At 33.4% G+C, this 27,461-nt stretch overlaps 4 protein-coding genes across 10 annotated transcripts; 2 read left to right on the top strand and 2 right to left on the bottom strand.

Moving 5' to 3' along the window:
• Positions 1 to 253: 253 nt before the first annotated feature.
• On the top strand, positions 254 to 1,585 carry LOC114413599 (probable strigolactone esterase DAD2). 2 transcript variants are annotated; one of them, XM_028378081.1, is made up of 2 exons: positions 254 to 951; positions 1,301 to 1,585. In XM_028378081.1, the coding sequence occupies exons 1-2, from the start codon at positions 673 to 675 to the stop codon at positions 1,316 to 1,318; spliced, it is 297 nt and encodes a 98-aa protein (XP_028233882.1). In that variant the 5' UTR covers positions 254 to 672; the 3' UTR covers positions 1,319 to 1,585. The 2 variants fall into 2 exon arrangements, with proteins under 2 accessions (XP_028233882.1, XP_028233881.1); XM_028378080.1 differs by having other exon boundaries at positions 258 to 967.
• Positions 1,586 to 5,551: 3,966 nt separating this feature from the next.
• Positions 5,552 to 11,746, top strand: LOC114413600 (3-hydroxyisobutyryl-CoA hydrolase-like protein 3, mitochondrial). Of its 5 annotated transcripts, XM_028378086.1 has the most exons (11): positions 5,552 to 5,770; positions 6,143 to 6,244; positions 6,423 to 6,467; positions 6,704 to 6,756; positions 8,857 to 8,991; positions 9,082 to 9,178; positions 9,480 to 9,609; positions 9,915 to 10,093; positions 10,231 to 10,358; positions 10,450 to 10,551; positions 11,353 to 11,746. In XM_028378086.1, the coding sequence occupies exons 1-11, from the start codon at positions 5,584 to 5,586 to the stop codon at positions 11,452 to 11,454; spliced, it is 1,260 nt and encodes a 419-aa protein (XP_028233887.1). In that variant the 5' UTR covers positions 5,552 to 5,583; the 3' UTR covers positions 11,455 to 11,746. The 5 variants fall into 5 exon arrangements, with proteins under 5 accessions (XP_028233887.1, XP_028233884.1, XP_028233883.1 ...); XM_028378083.1 differs by lacking the exon at positions 6,423 to 6,467 and having other exon boundaries at positions 5,553 to 5,770; XM_028378082.1 differs by lacking the exon at positions 6,704 to 6,756 and having other exon boundaries at positions 5,554 to 5,770; positions 6,423 to 6,487; positions 11,353 to 11,689.
• Positions 11,747 to 13,446: 1,700 nt separating this feature from the next.
• On the bottom strand, positions 13,447 to 17,348 carry LOC114413602 (lipase 3-like). The gene is made up of 9 exons (XM_028378088.1): positions 17,219 to 17,348; positions 16,917 to 17,090; positions 16,487 to 16,841; positions 16,073 to 16,356; positions 15,922 to 15,990; positions 15,349 to 15,405; positions 14,969 to 15,021; positions 14,806 to 14,881; positions 13,447 to 14,715 (listed from the first exon to the last, which is right to left on the bottom strand). The coding sequence occupies exons 1-9, from the start codon at positions 17,257 to 17,259 to the stop codon at positions 13,779 to 13,781; spliced, it is 2,046 nt and encodes a 681-aa protein (XP_028233889.1). The 5' UTR covers positions 17,260 to 17,348; the 3' UTR covers positions 13,447 to 13,778.
• Positions 17,349 to 18,507: 1,159 nt separating this feature from the next.
• On the bottom strand, positions 18,508 to 26,953 carry LOC114413603 (carbon catabolite repressor protein 4 homolog 3-like). Of its 2 annotated transcripts, none has more exons than XM_028378089.1 (13): positions 26,648 to 26,951; positions 26,409 to 26,572; positions 25,875 to 25,940; positions 25,552 to 25,604; positions 25,374 to 25,455; positions 24,594 to 24,680; positions 21,145 to 21,237; positions 21,019 to 21,051; positions 20,746 to 20,858; positions 19,878 to 19,986; positions 19,689 to 19,774; positions 19,491 to 19,575; positions 18,508 to 18,870 (listed from the first exon to the last, which is right to left on the bottom strand). In XM_028378089.1, exons 1-13 carry the CDS (start codon positions 26,847 to 26,849, stop codon positions 18,736 to 18,738), a joined length of 1,308 nt encoding a protein of 435 aa, XP_028233890.1. In that variant the 5' UTR covers positions 26,850 to 26,951; the 3' UTR covers positions 18,508 to 18,735. The 2 variants fall into 2 exon arrangements, 1 of the variants encoding a protein (XP_028233890.1); XR_003666947.1 differs by having other exon boundaries at positions 18,814 to 18,870; positions 19,894 to 19,986; positions 26,648 to 26,953.
• Positions 26,954 to 27,461: the final 508 nt, after the last annotated feature.

Here is a 27,461-nt window from a genome sequence, read left to right on the forward strand (position 1 = left end):
TATTGTTTTTTAGTAGTGCATAACAGCATATCAAAAGCCTGAAACACGTTTTCGTAACAAAGAAAGCTGGACCTCTACACTTCATTTTGTCCCAATCAGAAATATAAAGAGATGGGTTAATGGAAAGTAGTGACAATAAAGTCTACCAAATAATTTGACAAGTTTGAATAACTGATATGCGAACAAAATGTTACTTTCCAAGAAGAAAAATTGCACCTTGACTGGTCACCCGTGTTTCATTTGAGCTCTTTGGTCAGCCAAAATTTCTGCCGGGAAGGATAAAGAGTCGATTCCTACAGTAAAATTTCTGAGAAGTTAATGTTGTGCCATTGCCAGTGACAGTTGCAACATTGAAGTTGAAGCTACCATAACAATATTTTATGTGGGTGATTTTAAAATTAAGGCCTTTGGGTCTTGGCTTAAACAAGTAACTATAAGGATTTTGTCTTCAAACCACGTCCTGCTGTCGCTAATCGCTCCCACGGCGCTGTCGGCAGTGACTTTTCTCTCTCAAATATATAAATATTTACATAAAATCACACTAGTTGAAATTATCATATATGCTACTATAAATAGGGGCCAAACTAAGTTTTGTAGTTCTGTAGTCTTTACTCTCAAGTCCCAAAACAAGCATGGCAGCAACAGAAAAGGGGCTTTCAACTGCCTTGAATCATGGCTATGGAACGGATATGGGACAAAATCCTTCCTTTGCTTCTTCCTCAAAATTACCGTCTTATTACGTTTGATTGGCCTTTTGCTGGAACTGTGAAGGATCAGAATCTCTATGACCCTGTCAAGTATTCCTCTGTGGAAGGTTTTGCTGATGACTTGATCACTCTGCTGAATAAAATGGACCTCAAAGCTGTCACTTTTGTTGGTCACTCCATGTCCGGCATGATTGGTTGCATTGCTTCTGTCAAAAGCCCTCAACTCTTCAAGACCCTCATTCTCGTTGGTGCTTCCCCAAGTTATCATCTTATTCTTTTCTTAAACTTTTACTTATTAGTTTGTTTTGTTACCCTTGCTTTGATCTCTTGGATTTGTTCAACTTCAATTGTTCCTTACTATGAACATGATCAGTTAAAGGAGGCTATTGCTAGCATAATAATTTAAGTAGAGGTATGAACTACGAAATGTCTTTTGACCCGGAATAGATCAAGTCAAGCTGCTTCACCTTTACTCATGTCATGTGTATGATTGTAATTAAAATTCAAATACCTCTAATATATCTTACCCTTATTCCACCTTTGGCTTTAAGTGTAAAAAGATTAATCCTTCTAACTTCTTGGTATATATGTAGGTTTCTAAATTCAGATGATTATGAGGGAGGCTTTAACAGCTCAGATATTGAGCAATTGCTCTCAAACAGAGAGACTAACTATGAAAACTTTGCTTCTGGCTTCGCCTCATTAATAGCGGATCCAACTAATGAAGTCTCTGTGAACAAATATGAAAAGTGCTAAGTGCTTGAAAAGAATGCGAGGTGAAGTTGCTCTCTCCTTAGCCAAGACCATATTCTATTCTGATTGGAGAGAGATACTTGACAAGGTCGAGACTCCATGCACTATCATTCAGACCAAAAAGGATGCAGCTGTTCCACACAACGTAGCACTCTACATGGAAAACAAAATTAAAGGGAAAGTTACTTTGGAGATCATAGACACACTTGGCCATTTCCCCCAGTTAACTGCACACCTTAAGTTTGTTGAAGTGCTCAAGGGTGCTCTAGCTTCATAAAACAAGAGGACAAAAAATATATAAGTAATAAAATTATGTTAAAGAAAATATTCAAAAAAGATAGTAGCATTTATCTACTAGTCTTCCAAAAAGAAATAAACATTTATCTACTATCCATTGTATTACATAATCTCTCTACTTTTATTCTCATAACGAAAAAAATATGTATGAATCGAGATATATCATATATGCGATCAACGTCAGTGATTTAGATTTCCTGTTAGGAGAAGCAATGTGTTCGTGTCCAAATACCGTGTGATATTTGTATTTGTTAACTAATTAGTGTGCAGACTGGTGTGATGCATGGGATATTAATGTTTGATTATTGTTTTTTATATTTATATTTAATATTAAGTATTTGTAAGATATGTAAATATATTTGTATACTTGGGTGGATCTCGAACATGCACACCCTGTAATACTAAGCGTTTCCCTGCTATGCATTTAAGGTTGAAGGATTGTGTATCCTTCTGTCTGAAGCCGAGTATGGACTCAAGATACCACTTAGGTCCATTGTCAATTGAACATTTAAATTCCTAAGATTGATTTGTATTTATTTATAATTGTATCAGTATCATATCTTAATATATTTATGCTATATCTTATTATATCTTAAGATACGATAAAATTATAGTTTCACACTGCCTATTATATAATGCACACTAGACCTAGGGGCAAAAGGAGAATACACAGGCTGCTCTAGGTAGACAACTTTTAACCTAATTGAGAAAATTCTATCTCGGAACAATATCCTTAATTAATATATAATATTTTTTTACAAGTAATGTATAAATATCTAAATGTATTTAGTGTAATACTTTTTTATATAAAAAAGTGTCTAAGCTTTAATATTATCAATGAAATTAAGTATGGTGATATTTATTTTAATGGTAATATGTTAATATTGAATTGATACTTGTATTTTTCATATGTTTTCTATATATATATATATATATATATATATATATATATATGTATGTATTTCAAATGATAATTATTAAATGTGAATATTGTATAAAATAATAGTTTGTTTATGGAAATATGATTTGATATTGTATACATTAAATCACTACAACCAAACTAGAAGATGGATTGAGCAAAATAAAAATTTAGGTGATATATTAGATTAAGATTTTGAAGGATTTTAAAATATTTTTTTTAATAAAAAAAGTCTTAAGATTTTTAAATGACATAAATCAGTCTTGTGGTGTTTAATTATGATTATTGGAATTTTTAAAGAATTACAATGAAATCCAATAGTATTCAATTGAGATTTTTTTTATAATTTGAAAAAAAAAATCCTCTAGTATTAAAAAAAATAAAGTTTTTGATGAATTTTTTTAGTATGAATTTTATGTGATTTTTTAATAAAAAAAATATACATCAAACAATCTTACAAAAAACCTTGAGACTTTCGTGAATTCTTTTTTTCTTCTCATTACTCATAATTCCTTCTCTTTTCTTCGAAGACAATATAAACATTCATGTGTAACACTTCATAACTTTCAATGCTTTAATAACCTTAAAAAAGTTACGACTGTCATGTACAAAATGTTTATTCTTTCTATTTGCTGTAACAATTTTTTCATTATTAAAATACAAATACAATAATTTGATATGTATTGTAGTCAAGTAGACATTTTGGCCCATGAGAATTCTATCCTTTTTTATTTGGGATTGTTTATGACACTCCTTGTGATATATTCAACTTTTTCATTATTAATACAAATACAATCATCTGTTGTGAAAAAAACTTATAATAACGAAAACCTAATTTACTAGCTTCAATTGTCAATTGAATAAAATTGACTATGTTCAAAAGTTAAATAGAATAGGATAAAAAAAGGATCACGTGACTCGTTTTATTATTTTTCATGAAACGGTTCATTGAATTTTTATGAGTGAAAGAAGAATTTGCATATTACCAATTTTTTTTTTATAAACTCTTATAATTTTGAATATTTTCTAAAAATTTATGGAATCCTCTAAAATCTTGTAAATTTAGAAAATCCTTTCAAATCTTATGAATTCATGTTTTATAAATCTATTGAAATCTAAACTACAAAATCCAAATCATAAAAGTCTATTAAAAAATCTTAAAAATCGTTACATTTTCACAAAGTCTTTTTAAAATCTAAATGATTTTTTTATACTAAAAAAGTCTTTTAAAATTCTAATCCTATACACACTCCTCAAGGAAGACAAAAAAAGGTTGCATAGCCATTGTATCTTTGTTTGTAAAAGAGAATTTTTGTTTTCAACTTTTATTGAAAAGGAAAAAATAAAAAAATTCAGTATAAAAAGATAAGTGATATCTAAGTGGGCATTTGATAGGGGAGAAAATTTTTTATATCCGAAAATCATGATTCTTGAGAAAGCAAATTCTTGAGAATATGTAAAATACATTTGGTTAATTTTAATATTTTTCCTGAAAATTAAAAAATTCATATAAAATATGTAATTAAAACTTTTTTTCTATTTGGAAAAGTTAGATTCTTATCTTCCCCATTGGAAATGTTTTTGCAGGAAAATGAGTTAAAATTGATTTCTGGTAAGCATAGTTTCCTAATGATCTTTTATGTTATGAATTGCATACCAAACACGGGAATAATAGTTTTTCGCTTTAAGATTTCAGGAAAAGTAAAAGCTTTTTGTCCACTAAATGCCACCCAAATGAAATTCAATACTTATAATTGTGACTATTGTGTTTAGTATGGGTGTGTTGGGCTTTGTTTGGGCCTTGTCGGGCTAGTCATGTCCTGGGATCTTGTTTTCTTATTAAGCTGGAGCATGATTTGGAACTGTTATGATGGTGATCCAAAGACGTAGTTGAACATGAGTTATAGCGGCAGTTCGAATTGTCATTTTAGCGGAAATAACAGAGTGAAAATGATATTCTCTCAGTAGTTGTGTTAATTAAGTTAGTTTTTACTTTTTACGTGAATCTCTTTTATACGTGTTAACTTCAACTTTTTTTTTCTTGAATTTAGGTTTAGTCATGACCTCTTCATTATCGATTAAGTTTGACTTTTCACGTGATTACTAAAATCCATCTTGTCTAAACGTATTTCATAACAAGAACACAAATAAATTTAAGAATTAAATATGTTTTTGATTTTTTTAACTTATACTATTATTATTTTTATTCTTTTAAAAGTATTTTTATTAGCATTTGATATTAATCAAGGGTTTTATACTATTCAAAATTATATGGTTAGTTTTATTTAGAGGCAAATCAATTATGTCACTCATTTTCTTGCTCTTGATATTATTCCAACATGTATTGATGTTTTTATTCTGAAGGAAATGATATAAGTTTTTCTTGTTAAAAAAGTTATAATGTAAATGTAAATATTGTTATAAACGTTGTTGTTAAGATTCCTTAATATATATATATATATATATATATATATATATATTTTAATTTTAAAATTTACTTTGGTTCTCCTAAATCAATTTTGACAGAATTTATGTTGAAAATTGATATCGAGGAGACACTTTTTTGCTAACAAAACATTAGAACTAATAGAAGTATATCATTTTGCCTAATCTAATGGCAACATTAGGGAATAAATATGGCACGTCATAAATGTTCATATTACTAATAATTATCAATACAACACAAAAAGTAGTAATGACTAGACACATGGTACATGGGTACACACGTATGGGGCCTTTTGCAGTTTATTGACTAATTTAACCTTGGAAAGAAGAAAACGAACAACTAAGTAGGCAAGTAAATATTAAGAAAATATAGAGGCAAAAGGGTCACAAGGCTAAAACGAAACATGTAATGTAACAAGTAGCAGATGCGTCTTCGTTTTCACAGATATATCACAGAAAAGGATGCTAGTGGGTGCTGTCAGAGTTCAACATTTTCTGAGTTCACTCACTTTTTCTCGCTTCCAACCTTCCTTTTCTCTGCGAGCATTTTCCGCTATGGCCGAAGAATTTGTGAAGGGCACTGTTCATCAAAACGGCGTCGCTGTCATCACCCTCGATCGCCCCAAAGCTCTCAACGCCATGAACCTAGGTTTTTCATTTTCTTCTTCTTTTCCATAATTATGCATGCTATTAAGTTGAGAATTGTGTTCGGAGATTTTCTTTTGGAATCTGGACTGTTTAGTTGAACTCGCTCTTATAGCAACACGCAATTATTGTGGAGCTCATGGCTTAGTTGAAAATTCATATCTGCGTTTAGTGTCAGAGTGCCAAATTTGCGTTAATTTTATTGAATTTTGAAGGGAATTATGATTCTGGATATTGATTGTTCGACATGGAATGAGATAAACTGGAGTGGGATCTGTTTCTTTCTTTTTTCTTTCTTTTATGGGTTTAAATTATTGCCCTTTTGCAGTTCTGAGTTATGTGGGTTTATTTTTTTTATTTCATTTTTTTGGTGCAGATATGGATGTAAAGTATAAAAGTTATCTTGATGAATGGGAATCTGATCCAAGGGTCAAATGCGTACTGGTTGATAGTAGCTCGCCTCGTGCCTTTTGCGCTGGTATGATTGAGGCATTGGGGGAAATACATAATTTATTAATCTTTTAATACAACGTGCGTTTGTAGCCTAAATAGATTAAAAATTAGCTTCTTTTGCAGATATTCTGTTTTCGATTTGAGGTTATTTGGTTTTGAGTGCTAGGTAAGGTTTTGAGAGTCACCATTGGTGGTCAATGCAGGTATGGATATTAAAGGGGTTGTTGCTGAAATACAAAAGGACAAAAACACTCCTTTAGTGCAGAAGGTCTCATATTATTTGTTTTAACCTCAAGTGTATTAATATACATGCTTATCCAGTTGTATTTGTACATCATTGGATATGTTGTTTGCATCTTTGTCAACATCATCATCTTCTTTCAATGCTATCCTACTGGTCTATAGTCTGTGTTTCATCAAATATAAGTTTTCTCTGTTCTCAACGACTTCTTACTCGGTAACGGAGATCTTAGTTTATCTGCAGGTGGTGATGTGAAGCAGATAACAATCAAAAACCATCTATCAGATATGATTGAGGTCTAGTTGTGTCCTTTGTAATTATATATACCTTCAGATTCATACCCTTTCACTTTATCAAAAAAATGCCAATGCAAAATAAATAAGCCATCTCTGCAACTTTTTAATTAAGAAGCCATCTCTGCAACTTTTTTTGGGTTAGGCCACATGGTATCCTCACTCCTGAAGGTGTTTTTATGGCCATGGCCAGAAGGTGCTTCCAGTTCATGGAGAAGCTTATCAAATAAGCTCCTTTTAGCTTATTTTAGTAACTTTAAAATAACTCATTTGGTAAGAGCTTATGGAATTAGTTTTTTAATTAAGTTGTTTACCAAAATGTGTATTAAATCCAAATAAAATGTGTAAAACATGCAATCTTAGTCTGTGAATGAAGAAGCCATCTCTGCAACTTTTTTTGGGTAAGGCCACACAAGGTATCCTCACTCCTGAAGGTGTGTGACCAATCTCTCTGCTCAGGTGTTGGTATGGCCATGACCAGAAGGTGCTTTCAGTTCAGCTCCTATTAATGCCCTATCTTTTGGAATGCACCAGCTTCTGTCATTATAGGATTACCCTTTTGACAGTCTTTTCTTTCCCTTGACATGGAACTTCCTTTGGGTGTTTTAGTGTGTGACTACCAGAACTGCATATGTAATAATTTGGTTGATTTTAGACAGTTTTTGTTGCCAGTTGGATTGCATTCTGTTTCTTACTAATTGCTATCAACCAAGTTTATCAAACTTGAGAGTCTAGGTAAAACCGTGGAAGGTTCATAAACCTGACTCAGACTCAACTCATAAGATTTAACCTAATATGAAAATAATATTAGAAAAACTAATCATACTATCTAAAAAAAATAATACCATAATTTAATAAAGAAACAACATTCCAACTTCATAATAAAACAAACTGAAGTAACAAAGTATGATAGTACAAATTAAAATTATACATAAATGACCAAATTAAAAGTTAATAAGGTGAAAACAACAAACTTTAGAGTTGGGAGTCTAGACCCAAAAAATTTGCATCGGTATCAAATTCTTAAGTTTTCAATTCCCAACTAATGCTGGTTCTGAACCTAAAACAAAAAAGGAGGAGACAAATGATGGAAGCTTGCTTGTGGAGCTTCTATGGAGGCTGGATCTTTGAGTTTCAATGAGGTCCTTCAATGGTGATTTTACACCATGGAGATGCAGCGGAAGGCAAAGAAGAAGAGGAGAGGGGAGACACCATCCACTAGGGAATAAGCCAAGGAAGAAGGAGCTTCACCACCAGGAATTGCCTTAGACACACACCCCTCTCATAACTAAGCTCACCTCCTTGAGAAGTTTCCTTAAGAAGATTCCTAAAGAAGCTAGAGCTTAGCTACACATACCTCTCTAATAGCTAAGCTCACCTCCTTGAGAAGAGTTTAGCTACACACCCCTTATAATAGCTAAGCTCACCTCCATGATAAAAAACATGAAAATACAAAAAAAAGTCCTTACTACAAAGACTACTCAAAATGCCCCGAAATATAAGGCTAAAACCCTATACTACTAGAATGGCCAAAATACAAGGCCCAGACGAAGGAAAAACCTATTCTAATATTTACAAAGATAAGCGGGCTCATACTTAGCCCATGGGCTCGAAATCTACCCTAAGACTCATGAGAACCCTAGGGCCTACCCTTGGATCTCTAGTCCAATCTACTTGGAGTCTTCTACCCAATGCCCTTACGGGGTAGGATTGCATCAACAAATGCACTTGTAATGAAAAGAGTTGCTGAATAGGAACCAACAAGGGGAAATATTTGGCCAAATGGTGCTGTTTTGGGGACTTTTTAGAGCTTGTTTCTGTACTTAAAGCAGACTTGCTAAAGCAGACTTGCTAAATCAGCCTTGGAATCACAATTTTGAGCGAGTTCATCTGATCCTGGTTGAGTTCACACAAGTTTGGTCTGGTGAGGTCCAAGTTTCCTTGGGAGTTATTGCATTTTTGGACCTTAATCCTAGACAAGTTAATTATCGAGTTTGACAACAATGCCATCAGCAATTATGCATTTTGCTGCATCTTGTATTTTTGCATTATCTGTTAATGTACTACATAAAAATGATGTACTTGTTATGTTGCATATTTTAGGTCTTCACTGCTGAGTATTCTTTGATATGCAAAATTTCTGATTACAAGAAGCCATACATAAGCTTCATGGATGGAATAACTATGGGTTTTGGAATTGGTTTATCTGGTCATGGCCGCTATCGCATCATAACAGAGGTATGCTCGCATGGCAATAGTTGCCTCGTTTAGTCATGAATTGCTGTGCTAGATCCTGATTGACCTTTTTTTTTTCAAACACATTTACAGAGAACTGTTCTTGCGATGCCAGAAAATGGAATTGGTTTGTTCCCTGATGTAGGTTTTGCTCATATAGCGGCTCAAAGTCCAGGGGAAGGATCCGTTGGTACTTCTCTTTTTTAAAATTAATACAAAATTTGTAGTTCGCTATTGCTTTTATAAGACTAGCTAATGTGGATTTGAGGGTTGTTAAAACACCAATGATTCTCTTTCATTTTTTGTGTGCACTATTCTGTCATAATCTGCCATATAAATACATGTGTGCCACACTGTTAAAGCATCTAGATGTGGTCTCAGGTTTCAGCTAAAATTAGTTTATTTTTATATTGTTGAAAAGTTCTTCCACAGTTCCATTTACTTTCTTTGGATTCTGAGTCACGCTAATTTGAAAATTTTACTAATTGCAGGTGCTTATCTTGGATTGACTGGAAAGAGGATTTCTACTCCTTCAGATGCAATATATCTTGGCCTTGGAACACACTATGTGCCATCTGGAAAGTTAGGTTCATTCAAGGAGGCCCTCTTGGCCACAAACTTGTATGTTAGCTTGAACCTTTGAACAGCTCTCGAGACTCTTTCTAAGATTATCGCCCCCATTGACTTCATCAGTTTAGATTGAATTGGACCCATTAAATAATAATACTTCATAGGCATGTTTGTGTCATGTAGAGGATGCATTGCACGGTTTGCTCAAGGTCTTTTTGTATGTTTGTTGAAATAATCTATCATATCTATTGTCTTTGTCATGAAGTATATTATATAAAATTGCAATGAGTGCATGCAAACGAGTCTTCAAACATCAAAGATATAATGATCTTATACAAAACTCATTGGTTATATAGTTCCCAGGATCCACATCAGGACATCAAAGTACTTTTAGCAAGATATGAGTCCAACCCTGAGTCTGAGGCACAGTTGAAATTGCTTTTACCCCAGATAGTTTCTACATTTGGAGGAAATAAATCAGTCACTGAAATCATTGAGGAGCTAAAAAAACACCAGTCAAGCACTGACCCTAATGGTATGCTGATTGACATATTCATGGTGTTATACTGGAATGCCCAGATACTCTTTTTGTGTATATTAATAACAATGTTTGAAATTACATTAATTGCCAGTCTAGTTGTTGTAACATTCTTGCATTTTTTCTATTTCTAGTCGTGGAGTGGGCTAATGAAGCTCTCCAAGGCCTCGGAAAAGGTGCTCCCTTTTCCCTTTTCTTGACCAACAAGTACTTCTCTTTGGTTGCCTCTGCAGTGGGGAATAATGACGGTGAACTATCCACGGTAAGCACTCTATTTTAGGGGAGGTGGTGGTGTTAGTTTCCATGTTTTCAAACTAATTATGCCTCTTCCATCTGCATTTGGGAAATTCCAGCTTAGTGGCGTAATGAAAACTGAGTATCGTATTGCCTTGAGGTCTTCACTACGACATGATTTTTCAGAAGGTGTCCGAGCAGTGCTGGTGGCCAAGGATCAGGTTCTTTTTTTTTTTTCTTATGCTTTGTATGTTTTTAATCTTGTCAAACTTCAATATTAGCTGTTTGCTAAGCCAGGAAATCTGAGGTGCAATTGACTTGTCTGCTGAAAATAAGTGGTCACTAAAAGTTATCCTATATTTTACCTTGAGGTCTTGTGGGGTACTTAAGATATTATTGGTGAAATAAAATCGTGCAAAAATTATGCTTGTCCTTGGTATTTGTACTAATGCTTTCCTTCCACCAAAGGTTGGAATGGAAAACACTTGAGAATCTTCAGTTGAAAATACATATGTCTGTTTGATTGTTTTTCAACAGTTTTGTTTTTAAAAAACTAAAAGCACAAAAAACCTGTTTGGATGCTTTTTTTTTTTAGCTGTTTTCGTTTTCTTTTGACTTTGTCTCTCTAGTCTCACTTCAAAGTACCACCACCAGCACCACTTCTACCATCATAGTTAATGCCCTCAATTTCCGAAACTTCTTAAAACACAAATTTTCAAACATGTTTTTGATAATTTTATTCTGTGAAATAATTGCATGAAATAATTTTAAAAAACAAAATAAAATCAAATATGCCCCATACATTTGATTTCTCTGCATATGAATTTACAGTTAAAAGTATTTATAAATTATATCTGGTTCTGTCTGCATATAATTCTTTCGGTTTGTCACACTGCTAGTGCTATGAATACTTTTAAATTTCGTTTAACCCATGAAGGTATTTATTTTATACTTCGCTATTTGGTATATGCATTTTCCTAGTTCAGTAATAGATCCAATAATCAATAATTGTTCTCCCGCAGAACCCAAAATGGAAACCATCAAGCTTGGAGGAAGTTGATCCGAGTGAAGTGGAAGCCGTCTTTAAACCTTTAGGACCAGAAGTTGGGGAGTTGAGAGTGTAATTTTGGAAGGAAAATGTACTCTTCTCATTTCTTCAAATGCATTATAGAATTGTAAACACTGCATAAAATAAATAGATGGTGTTTTCATTGGGTCTGACTTCCAGTTCAGGACCAGCGTGTTGCTTGTACTGTCGTCATATGATAACATGAGGTCCATGTTTTTGGAAAGGTCAAATGATCATGTTGCTTCCATTATACCCATTTGGAAGAAATGAAGGCTAGTTTCCTCAATCAACTTCTCTAAATGTACTCAATGAATTTACGTGAATTATCTCATTAAGAATTTTGCATAGTTTTTAATCTTATTTTTTTCAGATACCATTGTTTAAATTTATCCAATTTTAATTTAATCAGATGCGTTAAATTTAGCCAATTATAAAATCCCCAAAATGACCAAAAATCGTTCTATGATTTTGAAGCGATTATGGACATTTTTTCCCTAGAAGATAGAGAATTATTAGTATTTCAAAGATAAGATGACTTTTATTTGGGTATCGACTTTGTAGCAAGCGAGAGAATAATTTAGGTTATGAATCTGTTTTTTATTTTTAACTTATTTTTATTAAAATAACACTTTTTAAAGTAAAATAAGCAGATTTATGCTTTATTTAATGTTTGTCTAAATTGTTTTTTCTTTTAATTTTTTAAAACTTCTTTTTAAGAAGCAAATTCTATTTGTTTCTTAATTTTTTTAAATTGTTATTTTTAAGTTTAAACAGGTATCATGGGACTACTCTTCAGCTTAATTGTTGATTGTTGATGTATTGGTTAAATCAAAAGAATAAAAAATGAATGGATAAAGATTTTTGCAAAAATGAGATCAAGAACAGACATTGAAGAAGAAAAAGAAGCCTTATTCTGAGCAGAAAAATGAAAATTTATGGTAGAATTAGCAACAACTTCACAGGAGGAGTTTGAAGAAGATTAATACTAATAGTCAAATCAAAACAACCCGTAGATCAAGAAGATAGTGCGTCATGTATTATAATACTTATAAAACAATAGAGATAATTGTTATGGTATAGATTATAGAATTCAAATAATGACAGACAAAAATATCTGACGAAATAAATAAAGCAAAAAGTCAATTGTGAAAAAGCAATATGATAATAAGAACAAAGACACCATATAAAAAGAACCTCCCATCTTTGTCTTGAGGACAATAATTAAAAATACCTTATTGGAAAGAAATCCTCAATACTATCTTCTTCTTCTTTTTTTTTCAAAATAATTTAAGCCCAAAAACTACAACTGAATAGAACGAGGGAGTTCAGCTCCCGAAAACATCCAAAAGGTGAAGAGAACCAAGGTTAGAAGGAACCTGGTCGTACTGCATCAAATCAGAATCAAGAGAGATAGCCATATAAGCTAGTGCGTCTGCACACATATTCCTCTTCCTATAAATAAAAAAGCAGAAGCTTCCTAATATCATGAATAAGTCTCCATCCCATAGCCTTGGAGATACTCTGCACAACTGCCTTAGAGTCAATCTGTCTTAAATACCATAATCAAAGACAACAAAGAATCTTACAAAAACCATAATGCTTCTTATTCTTTAATAATAATGTAATGAATGCAATGTTAAAAATAAACTTCATCCGGGAGAGCCATATTTAGATAGGGCTTTTGTGCACTCAGTGTTCTTCAATGATGTAATTAATGCAATGTTATTTTTGTGTATAAATAAACTTCTCCATTTAGACCGAGAGCTTTCGTGCACTCAGTGTGCCCTTTGTGTTCCACACAAATGAAGTTCAAGTTTTTCTGTCGAGAGCTGTTTGCGTAAATAATCTATTTTAATTTCTTCCGTATATTTTCATTTAATTCCTTCATCTTCAAAACTCGTAATCATGAACACTACCATTGTCAAATTCGTCGTCTTCATTTGTATCGATTTAGTTTCAGTTGATAATTCACATCCCTAAACCCCAAACTCATACCCAATTAAGGTGAATTTCTTCAATAAATGGAATCGGATTGGACACATGCCTGCAACAACTTCAGATTTAATTGCTATCGCAAACCTCGAGCAAAATAGTTAACAAAAATTTCCACAAACCTCAAGTGAACTACCAACATCTTACAACAACTATCCATTTTCTCTGACGCCTCTGTTCCATTTAGTCAGAGTTCACACTATTTTACAATGTATTCCAAAATTGTTTTCAAAGGTCTATTTCTTCTACAAACAGAGAAAAAAAAGATAAGATTTAAAGGAAAAGGTTACACCATGTACAGAGCAGTTCTGTAAGCAAACAGGTATATACAACTCCATCCGGCAGTGTACGAGACACAGCAAAAACACATGACAATGTGTTAAAAGATTATCTCATCTTTTGTCCTTTTTTCCTCGATCTTAGAGCCCTTTGATTTACTTGATTCTTTGAATTGGGCTCCACAAGCAGCAAACGTGACATAACATATGACAAAAGTTCTTCACGGTGAGAGAAGGTAAAGTCCAAATGAGCATATTCAAACTCATTATATGACACATCCACACCAGCATCCTTCATCAATTTATAGTGTCTCTTCACCATTGAAGATCGTATCACCGTGTCTTTCTGACCAGCAACCAGATCAACAGGAATGTCGATGAGTCCATAGTGTTCACCCAAGTCCACAGGCTCAGGGGAACCATACACTTTCACATTAGCATATGCACTCCCATAATCAAACATTCTAAACCTTCTAGCACGCTTTATCTGAGCAAGATGGAGAGCAACACCAAAAGATACGCCTGGCATGTCATTCATGTTGTAATGTGGTAACCCTAAAACTCCAACCCAATTTGAGCTGTCCCCACCAACAACATAACCTACTAAAGTTTGAACCAATCCTCCAACTGCAGGTAGGTTTTGCAGGTCCCGAGCTAACTTGTTAACAAGCATACGGAAAAATCTGGTTGGTATATAGAAGGCTGGGAAAATTCGAGACCAAATAGGGGCCAGCAAAAACAATACATGCTCCGCCACAGAGAAGACTAGGTTAGAGTCATGATGAAAACCAGCAGGTGATAACAAAACCAATCTTGAAAGTCTATGGGGCTTGGCTTCTATCCTACGCGTAACAACATACATTAACATAGAAGCTCCTCCCAAACTATGGCAAATTGCACAAAGCTTGTAAAGCTGACCATCATTGCTTTCCTCCTCAATATCAGGCTTACTAAGCCTCAGCTCAGCAGTTTTTACTTGATGGATTTTCTCTATCATAGCAGGAATATCCTCAATCCCATGTTCATTGATGGAGTATTTCCAGTATCTGCATTGCATCACCAATGTCACAAGAATATAAACCACAGTGCATCAAACAACCTAAGACAAATCAATAGGTTTCGCTTTGAGAACTTACTCACGAGAGGAGATATTCTTGTTGACATGTTCCCTAGAAATCAAACCACGAAAGTTTCCCAGAAATACATCATACCCTGAAAAATAAACACACTTACATGTAATAATTCTTTAAACAGATATGTTCTTGAAGCGCACATACAACCTTGACAGATGTAACAAACCTTGATCATAGGCTGCAAAAGCGGGAGAGCCAACAACACCATTAGATACCCAACTGAACCAAAAAAGTTTAACTTATTAGACTACCACTATTGTCCTAACATCATTCTGGCATCCAAGCAACTGAAACAATAGAAAAAAATTCATGATTCAGAGGGAAAAAAATCAGGGACAAAACAGAGAGAGAAAGACAGAATGGCTCATCAGTTCTGGATGTCATGCCAAGATGATAACTCAAAGGATTCAGGCAGCTGTTGACTCAAAAAAAATGATGCAGCAATAATTTTACCCTACCTACTATACAACTCTCTACTTCACATATAAGAAATACTATACAAATTAAACCCAAACTAACCAAGATAGAGACAACAACATTACTCACCCCATTGATGAATCGAAGACTCCATGCTGAAGATAAACAGCTTTACGTGCATCTCGCCTGTGAAGTCAGATTACCGCATTAGACTGTATACAAAGCAATAACAATAATACAGTCTCCTTATTGTCTATTCTTCCTATATTATTAACCATTTATGATAATTAAATATATTCTGAATGATAAAATCGTGTTATGGCCTTCAAAATCCTCCATCTCTACACATGATAGAATCCCGATGCCATTAGTGCTACATTCATGTGAGGAATGAGCCACAACTTTGAAAAGAAATATGGCTACCAGAAAAAGACCCATATGAAACATAATAGTTCCATTCAAATATCAAATGCAATTCATTCCACACAACAATTAAAAATAAAGTAGATAGATAAAAAAAATGTCAAATAATCAATTATCATGCATGATGTCTCCATTTCCGCAGTGATTTGCACTGGATAATCAGATGGGGTGCATTTAATTTTAACTCTGGAAATATTACAGTAAGTTCAAAATCAAAGAGGGTGGATTATTACACTTATGGAGGTTCAAACAATTTCCCTAAAAAAGTGTATAATTTACCTAGGAATTCTTTCTAAAAGAAGAACATATCCATCGGCAGTGATCACATGAATAGCTTCATATGGATACCTGTGAGTTAGAAGGATAAATCATTAATTGGACAAGAAAGATCTAAAAAATAAAAAGAACAAATGTGCACAACAGTCTTTACCCTAGCTCTGTTATAACGTCTTGACATGTCCGGGCATCTGTGTTCAGAGATGAACGATAACTGGTATTCCTGTCTGTAGGTGTTGGCTCATTCTCTCCAAGTGTATCTGAAGAAGTAGAGGCTTCCTCAACAACATCATTATCAACTAAAATGCGTCTTTCATGAGATGAAAACAACCTGGACAATGTTCCAAAAGCTTCTGATGGGGAAAGAAGAAGATGGATTGCCTTGTGAACAACATCAAAAACAGCTTCTATAAATATCTCCGTGGCCAAATGGAGATCCTGGTTGAAAACAAAAACGAAAGTTACATGCACATGGGATTTGTTTAGTCTACTAAAATGGTTGTATAAATAAATGGTCAAGAAAACAAAACACAACAGAAAATAATAAGGATAGAAATAGTTGCACAACCTCAATGATCCCACGTCTCCTGTCAGTAGTGCGATGGATAATTTGGTCCTTGAGGCTTTGCACTCTATTAGGAAAATGTGGTTGTGAAGGATGTTCATTGCCAGAGATAACCGGCGGTTCTGACAGCCCAGAGCCAGAATAAGCTAACTGAAAAAGGCGAAATGGAATCCCCAGCAAGAAGTGAATAGGAGCCAAAATCCAATTAGGTTTGGAGGCTCTAGAACATTGAGATGAGGGAGATTCAGGATATTCTTCATATCCATCATCACTGTCTTCTGCAGATGAATATTCCAGGCTTGATACATCGGAATCCACAGAAAGCTCATGAATAAAGTGGTTGAAAGAGGACACACCTCTAGAAAAATGAAAGAATTCAGAAAAATACATAATGAAATGAAAATGAAAGAAAAATAAGACTTGAACTTTTTACTTATCCATCCAACGTGGAAAGCGTGGTCCACGAAGAGTTGGCCTGAGCTCCCAACCCTGAATACCTTCAAGTATAGAAACTTTCCCAGGCAGCAATGTCAACACAAGAGCTGACACACCATTTATCACTGTGGCAACATTGTTCAACGATTCATAAGTAAACGTCTTCACCGACCTGCAGCATTAACAATACAAATTCACAATGCCAGAATAGAAACAATACATGCAGAAGAAACTAATCTAAATCGCGTTCCTAACAACGAATCACATAATTTAATTCGAACTAAACAGAGATGAGCATACTCTTTAGTAACAGCGAGGACGTTGTCAACAAAACGTTGCATCCTGAATGAAGATTGATTGTTTTTGATCGAAAGAAATGAATGATGAAAAGAGGATTTGATTCCATTCTTTTCTTGGCTTGCGAGGGAAACTTACCATACGAGGTTGCCATTGGACTGTCTGTGCATCCACGTGGCGCCGTTTCATTGAGAGTGTGTGCTTCGTGTCCAAGTCTTCTCATCCTACGATTCGTGTCGACTTTTCTAGGAGCTTTGCGTTGCGTTGGGAGAATTCCATGATCCACACGTGCCTTTAGGCCAGGGCGTTTTATGCTGACACACCTCTTCAAATTACTTTATTCACTCCACCTTAATATTTGATTCGATAAGAATTGATTTATTTTAAAATTTAATTTTAAGTTTTATATGAATATTTTTTTAAACGCCGAATTCGACTTAATTAATTCTGGCTCAGAATGATAGTTTGATTCGATTAAAAATTATAATTATTTTTTATTTATTTATATCATATAAAAATTAAATGAATATAAGTTAATGGAGTTGAATTATATATAACTCAAGTTTATTTATTTTTATTTAATGAATTCAATTTTGAATTTGAGGTCAGTCAATTTAATTTATTAATCAAGCCCAACAAATTAGTTATCAAATGAAGTCTACGGCTATGCTCAAGTTGATTTTGTTCATTGTTAACTCAAAGCACGCACGCTCATGTTGTAAATGTAGGAGAAAATTATGTGTGATGGATGAAAAAAAGTTCGACAACGTAAAAAAGGAAAAAGAAAAATGAGAAGTAGAAAAGTCTCAAAGTTTAGGTGAAATTATTAGATGAATGTGATATTAAAAATTAATCTTCAAAAATGCCATACAAAATTTATCCTACAAAAATTATTCATGCAAATTTGTATGTTTAAAATACTAGAAAACTCCTTTAAAAAATACTAATTTTTTTTATAAGTCATAAAAAATCTTAATTAAATATTACCAAATTTTGACACCTTTAAAAATTATGATAATTTTTATTATTAAATATTATATGACTTATTTATATTATTTAAAAGTCTCGATTAAATATTATAATATTTTTAACATAAAAATTAAAATATTTTAAAAATTCACCTCCGATAGTTTCTGCACTAGGTAAGTTCTACCTTTTGCTCATACATCAACCCATTAAAATTTAGCTCGGTAGTTTTAAGAGAATTATTTTATAAGTCATAGTTATTTTCTTATGGGATGTCGATAACTATAAAAGATAAATCAGGAAACACATGCCAAAGGAACTCACCGTGACCAATAATGCAGTAATTCAATTTTTAATAAGATTTTCCCTTACGCTTCGAATTTATAACTTCTTATGGTACATTGAGAAATTCTTACAACTTAACTTCAACCTTGATCTAAATTACAACCTGTGTCGAAAAATTTGTGCTAAGCTAAGTAAATAATTTAAACTATAGGACAAATACACAAAGAAAGCAAACATCTGTTTCCAAACACAAATGCTGAGCTGTTTTCTTATGACCGCTGATTGTTAGGCTCTCCAATATCTACTATAGGTGATGCTGCTGCTGCCACTATGTCTGTAGGTTCATTGTTGGTAACTGAGAAAGAAAATTCAGAAACCAAGGCCAAATGGTCGCTTCCCACTTTCTATTGATCAAGGAAAATACCGGTTAGATTCGGAAAAATTACGTTTAGACATTTGAATCCAAGGTGAAAAGGTGCATTGTAGACAATGTAGTTGGACAAAATGATCCTAGAGAAGTGCTAAGATCAATTACTCCTATTTCAATTCAAAAGCACCTCTACAAAACCAATGATCGTAATGCTCCTAAATGAAACATGTATTCAGAAAAATGTTGAGTCCCAATCCATAAAGAATGACCAACGTGAAAGCATCAATAAATGTTGAAAAAGCCCATCCATATCCTATCCTAAAGTCAAGACATCATCATTTTATTTGTCCGATTCCAAACAGCAGCTTAAAGATTCAACCTTCAATCCTGATCTATTGTTTTGTGGGATGCAGGTAGGTGGGTTGACAACCAACAAAGATAAATTTCTGTGCGCCTCTAAATTATAGGTCAACCTCTGGGCACCCCAAAAATCTTAAACCGTACATTTATTAACAATGTTACTTCTCCATTATTACAATCTGGAAACCTCCACAATCCCCTCCTAGTTTATACTTATTCACTTAGGCAATTTAATGTGCTTGAAGAATTTTAACTTAAGCTGGACATTAAGCAGCAAAAGCCAAGCAGGAGTACCTTGCATGGGAGGCCACCTGCCCTTAGGAGATCACTTATTGAAACAGTATCAAGAACTCTTGTAGGTACAATACCATCTGAGTACCTGCATCAAGTAAAGTCAATCTTATAATTTGCTAATTGCAACCAATAAGGCCACAACCATCATATTTTTATCAACCAAAATATTTGGCAGAGCTTAGGAAAGACATTGGTTACCATAAGTAATCTACAGTGCCAAGAAATTTTGAGTGATAGGAAGTGGCCAAGGGTTCACCATTGAATCCCCGTGTACTAGTTGAACCCTGAAAAGCTTTACAATTTTACTACTCTGTTGGCATGGGCCAGGGGGATTAAATATGGAAATCATACATAGTAATAATAGGTTGCAAAAGAATGACTAGGTACATTAATTGTTGCATACGAACTATTCAGCTTCAATGGATGCACAGCCAAATGACGCTCGGAATCTCCAGTTGCTAGTTTTACCTCTTCATCTGTCCAGCACTTAAACAAGCTGGAAACAGTAGGTTGAGAGCATCATACTGGGATAAAACTGAATAGCACAAGCAATTTCAAGAAACACACATTCTTTAATTAATATCATAAGTTGCAATCAGCAGAAGAGGAAAAAGTGAGGGCACAATTGAAGGTCATAAAATATCAAAATCCCCCAAGAGAAAAAGGTCATAAAATGTTAAAATTTATAACAACTAAATTTTCCATGAAAATGAATCTCATACATTGCCTAGAGATATGGCCAGGATGGAGTATTTAAGTGAGGGACAACCCTCATCCTATGAGCTAGCTTTTGGGATTGAATTAGATTCAAACCTACATTCTAAGATGGTATCAAAACCTATCCTAGATCCATTCAAAGGGTCATTACACACATATACCCTGTCAGCTTAAGTTTGTGATGACTGATATCAAACAATAATTCTCTACTATATAAACTACACATGCATACCTAAATTGTAGCTTATAATATATAATTAGGCCTAGTTTAGATTAGCTTATAGCTTATGGGAGATTTTCAATTGTAAAACTCTATTGTTTAGACATTTTTAAGGCAAGAATGCTGAACTCTTAGGTATTCATGGTAAAGTTAGATGAGGAAGCTTATAAAAAAGTTGAGTTGCACATGTTGATTTTAACTTGTGTCAGAAGTTTGATTTGTTTTACCTCCTTAACTCACTCTATTTTCTTCTATAAGTGCTTCTTGAAAAATTTATCAAAATTGGCTCCTATTCACCAAAAAGAAATGGAAAAGTACCCATCTAGTGCGACAATTGGACCAACTGTTTCTTTATTCTCGCCTAAAACTTGAGCAGGACGGCAGCGTTTCTGTCCAGATAATTCCTTTCTGTCATATAGCATGATATTAAGCTGCAATTGCAAACCACACTCAGCTTCAAGTGAGCATCTTCAACATAAACTGCTTGCTTATATTCATAGCATGAACAATCTTATTATCATGTCCAGTATAGAATGAAATTGCAAAACTAAGATAATGTGAATGTGATATAATGATTTCAAAGTAAATCACCTCAGATGATGACAAGAACTTGTATATTCCACTCTGTTGGTGAACAATAATAAATAGAAATCAATGTAAAAAATGAAGAACAAGAAGTAAGGGACAAGCTTCTATCTGTTTTCTGGAGTATGGCACCTGAGGAGTACTATTAAAATCCCCAGCTAGCACAACGGGAGTATTACCCCATTTCTCTGAGAGGTACTGTGCTCTTGATGAGAGAAAACGAATCTGAAATATTAAATATTTAAATTTCAATTATCACGATAATAGCTAGTTCAAGCAAAACAAATTTGACTTGACTGTTGAAAAATAAGGTGAAATATCTAGTCAATTGTATTTCCTAGATAACATAAAGTTCTATATGAATGAGGCATGAGTAGTTATCTCAACTGATCTGCTAGTGTTTATTACTAGATGAAAAATTGGCCAACTGAGAAGAGAATTGACCATAAATTAATGGAAAAAAAGAGAGAGGAAGGAATTATGGAAAGATGACATAAAACACCACATGCAAACAGTATGTGAGCAATTACTGTTTGACACCATATTCTATAAATGAAAGAGAGAAAAACTTCTAAACAGAAAAAATGAGGAAGATGATAATATTCAACCCAACTCAAAAACCGTTACAACTCTAGTATATATGCTGGAGCTAGGACAACTGTACACAGCTGTTATTACAACTGTCAACTAACCCAAGCTTAGTTGAGTTAACCATAAAGGCTAATTATACTAAACTGAAATAAAAGAAAGGAGTAATTCTACTCTATTACTCTAATAAATTATATCAAGAAACATATTGTGGAAGCAATGCTTTTCAAGTTTATTTTGATGATGTCAAAGACTCAAGTCAAGAATCAAGAGTCAAGCAAGTATCATGAATCAAAGAGTCGTTCAATCAAGATTCAAGATTAAAGTGAAGATTCAAGAGAAGACTCAAGATGTACAAGAACTTCAAGAAAAGCATCAAGATAAGTATAAAAAGATTTTTTTTCAAAAATCAAATAACACAGTTTTGTTTTACAAAAGAATTTTCTCATATTTTCTAAAGTTACCAGAGTGATTACTCTCTGGTAATCGATTACCAGTTAGCAGTAATCGATTACCAGTGACCAGATTGGTTTTTAAAATGTTTTCAAATAATTTGTAACGTTCTAAAATAATTTTCAAATAGTGTAATCAATTACACTATATTAATAATTGATTACAAGTGAATCTGAACGTTGGAATTCAAATCCAATTGTGAAGAGTCACAACTTTTCATAAAATACATTGTGTAATCGTATACCATTGTGGTAATCGATTACCAGTAAATAGTTTTGAAGAAAAAGTTAAGAGTTATAACTCTTAACATAATTTTCTCAAAAGTCATAACTCTTTCAATGATTTTTTGACCAGACATGAAGAGTCTATAAAAGCAAGACCTTGGCACGTATATTACAAGCATCCAAAAAACACATATCTCTTTCAAATCTTTTCTAACCATTGCCCATTGTTTTTCTTTGCAAAAACTCTTGCCAAAAAACTTTCTAAACTTCGGTTTCAAAACTTTGTTTTTCTGTAAGTGGAAATTCTGCAGAAAACAAAAGTATGCTATCTTTTCTTCCTTCTCCCTCTTATCAAAAGAATTCAAAGGACTAATCGCCTGAAAATTCTTTTGATTCTTTCTTCTCCCTCTTGCCAAAAGAATTTAAAGGACTAATCGCCTGAGAATTCTTTTGATTCTTCTTTTTCCCTATGAACAAAGGATTTCAAAAGACTAACTATCTGAGATATCTTTTGTTTCCCTTTATAAAGATTCAAGGGACTAACCGTCTAAGAATTCTTTGTCTTAACACATTGGAGCGTGTAGATGCAATTGGCTTTGATGTTTTGATGATGATCATGATAATGTGTTGCAATTGATGCAAATGGGCTTTTCAAGATTAAAATTCAAGACAATACTTCAAGATTACAAGGCACAACATCAAGATGATCACTAGAATATTAGGAAGGGAATTCCTAATTGAATTAGCAAAGGTTTGGCCAAGTGATTTAAAATAAAAAGTGTTTTTCAAAGGTTTTACTCTCTGGTAATCGATTACCAGAGGATGTAATCGATTACCAGTGGCCAAATACATTTTATAACAGCTATAAAAATTTGAATTCGAAATTTTAAAAGCTGTAATCGATTACACAATATTGGTAATCGATTACCAGCAGTTAGTAAACGTTTTAATTCAAATTTTAAAAGCTGTAATCGATTACACAATTACTGTAATCGATTACCAGACAGGAATTTCAGAAAAATAATTTCAAGAGTCACAACTTTTCAAAGGCTTTACTCATGACCACCAATGGTCTATATATATGTGACTTAAACACGAAATTGCTAAGAGATTTTCAGAACAACAAAGTGTTTATCCTCTCAAAGAGCAATTTCATTTTATCCTCTTAAGAATTCCTTGGCCAATTCAATTGCAATTCATTAAGGAATTAATTGAGTGCTCAATTTGTAAAATCCATCTCTTTCTAGAGAGATTTGTTCCTCTTCTTCTTCTCATTCTCTAAGGGATTAAGAGACTGTGAGTCTCTTGTTGTAAAGAATCTCTAAACACAAAGGAAGGGTTGTCCTTGTGTGTTTAGAACTTGTAAAAGGAATTTACAAGTTAGTGGAACTCTCAAGCGGGTTGCTTGGGGACTGGACGTAGGCACAAGGGTGTGGCCGAACCAGTATAAAACTGAGTTTGCATTTTCTCTTCCCTTAATCTCCTTTATTTATTATTGCTTTATATTTATATTCAAGTTGCTTCATTTGAATTAATATTTAAGAAGATTGTCATTAAGGGAATTCATAACTTAAGTAAAAAGTAAGATAGATTTTTAATTAGGAGAAAAGTTTGGAATATCTTAATTCAACCCCCCCCCCCTTCTTAAGATATCTGAGGCCACTTGTCTAACAGAGCGTACATCCTTTGTGGTACAAGTAAAGCGTACATCTACTTGGGTTGTAATACTGAGAACAAGAGTCTTGTGGATCAGATCAAGTGAAGCGTACATCCACTTGGTTGTACAAAGAGAACAAGAGAGGGTACATTCCTTGTGGATCTTTACTTGTAAAGGATTTTACAAGGTTATTGGAAATCTCAAGAACCGGTGGTTGCTTGGGGACTGGATGTAGGCAAGGGTTGTTGCCGAACCAATATAAAAACTTGTGTTTGTTTTCTTCTTTTCTACCCTCCTTACTTTTCCGGTGTGTACTTTTTATTTTCGCTTTACTTTTGTCTAAGTTATTGTTTCTGTTCTTTACTTTCTCATAACTTAGTAGTAAAGTCTAATTGAATCTAATAATATTAAGAATGATAAATTTTTTAATTAGTCAAGACATATTAATAATTAATTTAACTCCCCTTCTTAATTATTCCGAGATCACTTGATCCAACACATATGTCATATTAAACATGGCTTCTTGATATGTTTTTGAATTTAATAAAGAAACCCTGCATAGATGTTAATTTCTGAAAGATAGTTAGCTAAAATAGAGGAAAGACCGTTAACGAACATTTTCTTTGGGTGGGGGGAGGGGGATGGAATAAAACACTTACTTGACCTAACTTAACTTCTCCCCTGTTTGGGTTGTAAAGTACGTGGATGTTACCAACTAACATTCTTCTTGAGTCAGATTCACACATCTGCCTGTACAGGATGAAGTTAGAAATGCAAAGGATGACTAATTGAATATATAATAGGACAATATTTTCAATCGAATATATAAGAGGAAAATATTTACAATAATAACACTAGGACACAATAAAAAAGGATAACCTGAATAAATAAAAAACTAGGACAATAGAGGATAGCCGCTGCTTGTGTTCAAACTAATGTAAGATAACACATTATAAAAGCAAGGGGTGGTGGGAAAAGTGCTAGGAACAGGCAGTATCCCGGTGCCATAGCACCCACTTTTGCAAAGACTGGTATGTTTAATAAAATATTCCCACGATTATGCCGATAATCAAACATATCAACCATACAAGAGATTTTGCTGTACTTGAAACTTCGTTACTCTTTAAAAATCATGCTACAAAATAATAAATCATCAATAGTCCAGACCCTAGAGACATTCACCAATCCCACTATCCTGAGTAAACATCTATTCGGATGGAAACCTTGTATCTCATGCCCTAATGGAATGTTCAATGTTGATTATTTTCAATTGTGTCTGATGGGGTTTCTGATGCAACCACACAAGAGGTCCAAGAAATTCTTGTTAATTGAAAATATTAGAATACAGGAACATGAGTAGAGTATCAAAACACTAAAAAGGAAGGACCAACCATTGTAAGAACATTAAAAGAAATAAGCCGACATCAAAGAACTGATACCTCAAAAACTGAAAGTTGGGCAACATTATCACGAAGGCCAATGTCCTTAAATTGAATGCTCTCTCCTTCTAGTAACCGGAACCTTACAAACAAACAAAGAGAGTGAAAAAGTAATCAAAGTGAATGGATTATCCATCAATTTTTACCAAACAAGCAAATTGGGCAATCAATAGATTACTTATCAGCTTTCCAAAACATTGCACAACCGTCAGCTGCATCTCCAGTGCGTCTCTACAATTCCATTTACACAATTCATTAAGTTCTCAATAATAACACCTATACATGGTAGTCTAGTACTACTATGCACAGGATAATGACAAATTTCACAGTAGAGAGACTTCAGCATGTTTAATGATTAATGGTGCAGATCCAATCATCTAATATATTTATTTCATTTCATTTTATTTTTAATGAACCAAAAGTTGATCAAGAACATATCAGTCAGTCAAAACTCAAAACCAAAGTAGTAATCAGAAATTCAGAAAGGAAATGAAAATACACCTTATAAGATCCTGCATATCCTGCTTTAACCATAATGTCTGAGAGTTCGAAATACTTGTCCACCTCCTGACAATATCATTTCGAATATTTCAAGTTAGTATTTGAGATCAAGTCTAACAAAGATTATTAATAGGCCAAAATACACTCTTGTTCTCTATCTTATTTTTTGGCTTTACTTTGGAGCCCTAAGTTTAAAATGTTTTCTTTGGTCCATCTCGGTTAAACCAAATTAGTTCGTCTCTCAATTTTTTGCACTAACGAAGCTAACTTTGGCTGACATGACAAACGTTCATCTGACAAGACATCTCTCACACAGTTTGTCACATGTCACTAAGTTGAGCAAGTTAATGTGGTAAATTCTAAATTGACAAAAAAAAAAAAAAAAAAACACTAACTTGGTCTAATAGATACACTTCAAAAAATCAAAATAGAACTTTTTAAACTTAAGGGCTAAATTGAAAGCATGATTGAATTTTCTATTAAATATCAGTGTCAAAGAAATGAGAAGAGAGGCAAGAAAGGTGAAAGGTTTACTTGTAAGCAGATAATATCAGGGTCCCATCCAAAGAGTTCATCACAAATAACCCTCTTGCGACGGCCCCAGTTGATGTAACGAGAAGGAACGTTTACGTATAAATCCGAGTGTTGAGAAGCATTTCTGTCCCCCAGTATGTTGTACGACGCCACGCTGAATCTTTCTGGAACATAATACTATAACAATTGATTCTACTTCAATTTGAGAAGATATATATAGATAGAAGAAAATTAACAACCTTGAGACGCGAGCGATTGATCAGAAGCTTCGACCCAATGGCGTTTGATTTGGGGGATGTTTCTGCTGCGGGTATGCCATTGGATTTGGGAAGCAACAGGAACATCGAATTTGAAGCAGGTTGAGGTTGGGACGAAGAACAAGGGAACGCGTTTGGCGTTGGTGGATGAAAGCATGAGCCAAGAGAAACTGTTGCAAGCCATTACTCTCTTCTCTTCTCTTTACTTTGAACGAACCAATTTAGTTTAGCGCCACAATTCGTTATCTCATCCCAATGCCTTTCACTCTTTCTTCCCCTTTCATTTCAACCGTTTCTTTTTTCCTTTTCTCTCTTTAAATATATTATCTATTATTTATCTTAAAAAGTTGATATTGATAATAATAGGCTTCAAAAATCACAAAGTTGTAATTAAATATATTTTATATTTTATTTTATGAATTCTTTCTTGTTTAGTTAAGGGGATAAAAAAAAGAAAGATAAATAAACTTAAGTTAAATTACTGATTTTAAACCTTCTAATTTTTTTAATTTGTTTAATTCAGTCTTTCTATTTTAAAATGTTCAATATGAATATATATGATTCTTTGTCTAAATATATTCAATGTAGTAAAAAAGGAAAAGATAATTATTGCATACTAGGGAAAAGAGAGTATGCCTTTTTACATTTTTATAAAATAAAAATAAAATGAAATAGGAAGAGAATGTTAGAAAGTAATGGATAGTTTTAGTTAGTAGATAATTTTAAAATTGGTTGAAGGGTATAATGATTTAATAAAAGTAGAAATCAAATGAAATTATAAAAGAAGTATTACCTT

The sequence above is a fragment of the Glycine soja genome, chromosome 5 (assembly GCF_004193775.1).
Source record: "Glycine soja cultivar W05 chromosome 5, ASM419377v2, whole genome shotgun sequence".
NCBI classification, from domain to species: domain Eukaryota; kingdom Viridiplantae; phylum Streptophyta; class Magnoliopsida; order Fabales; family Fabaceae; genus Glycine; species Glycine soja.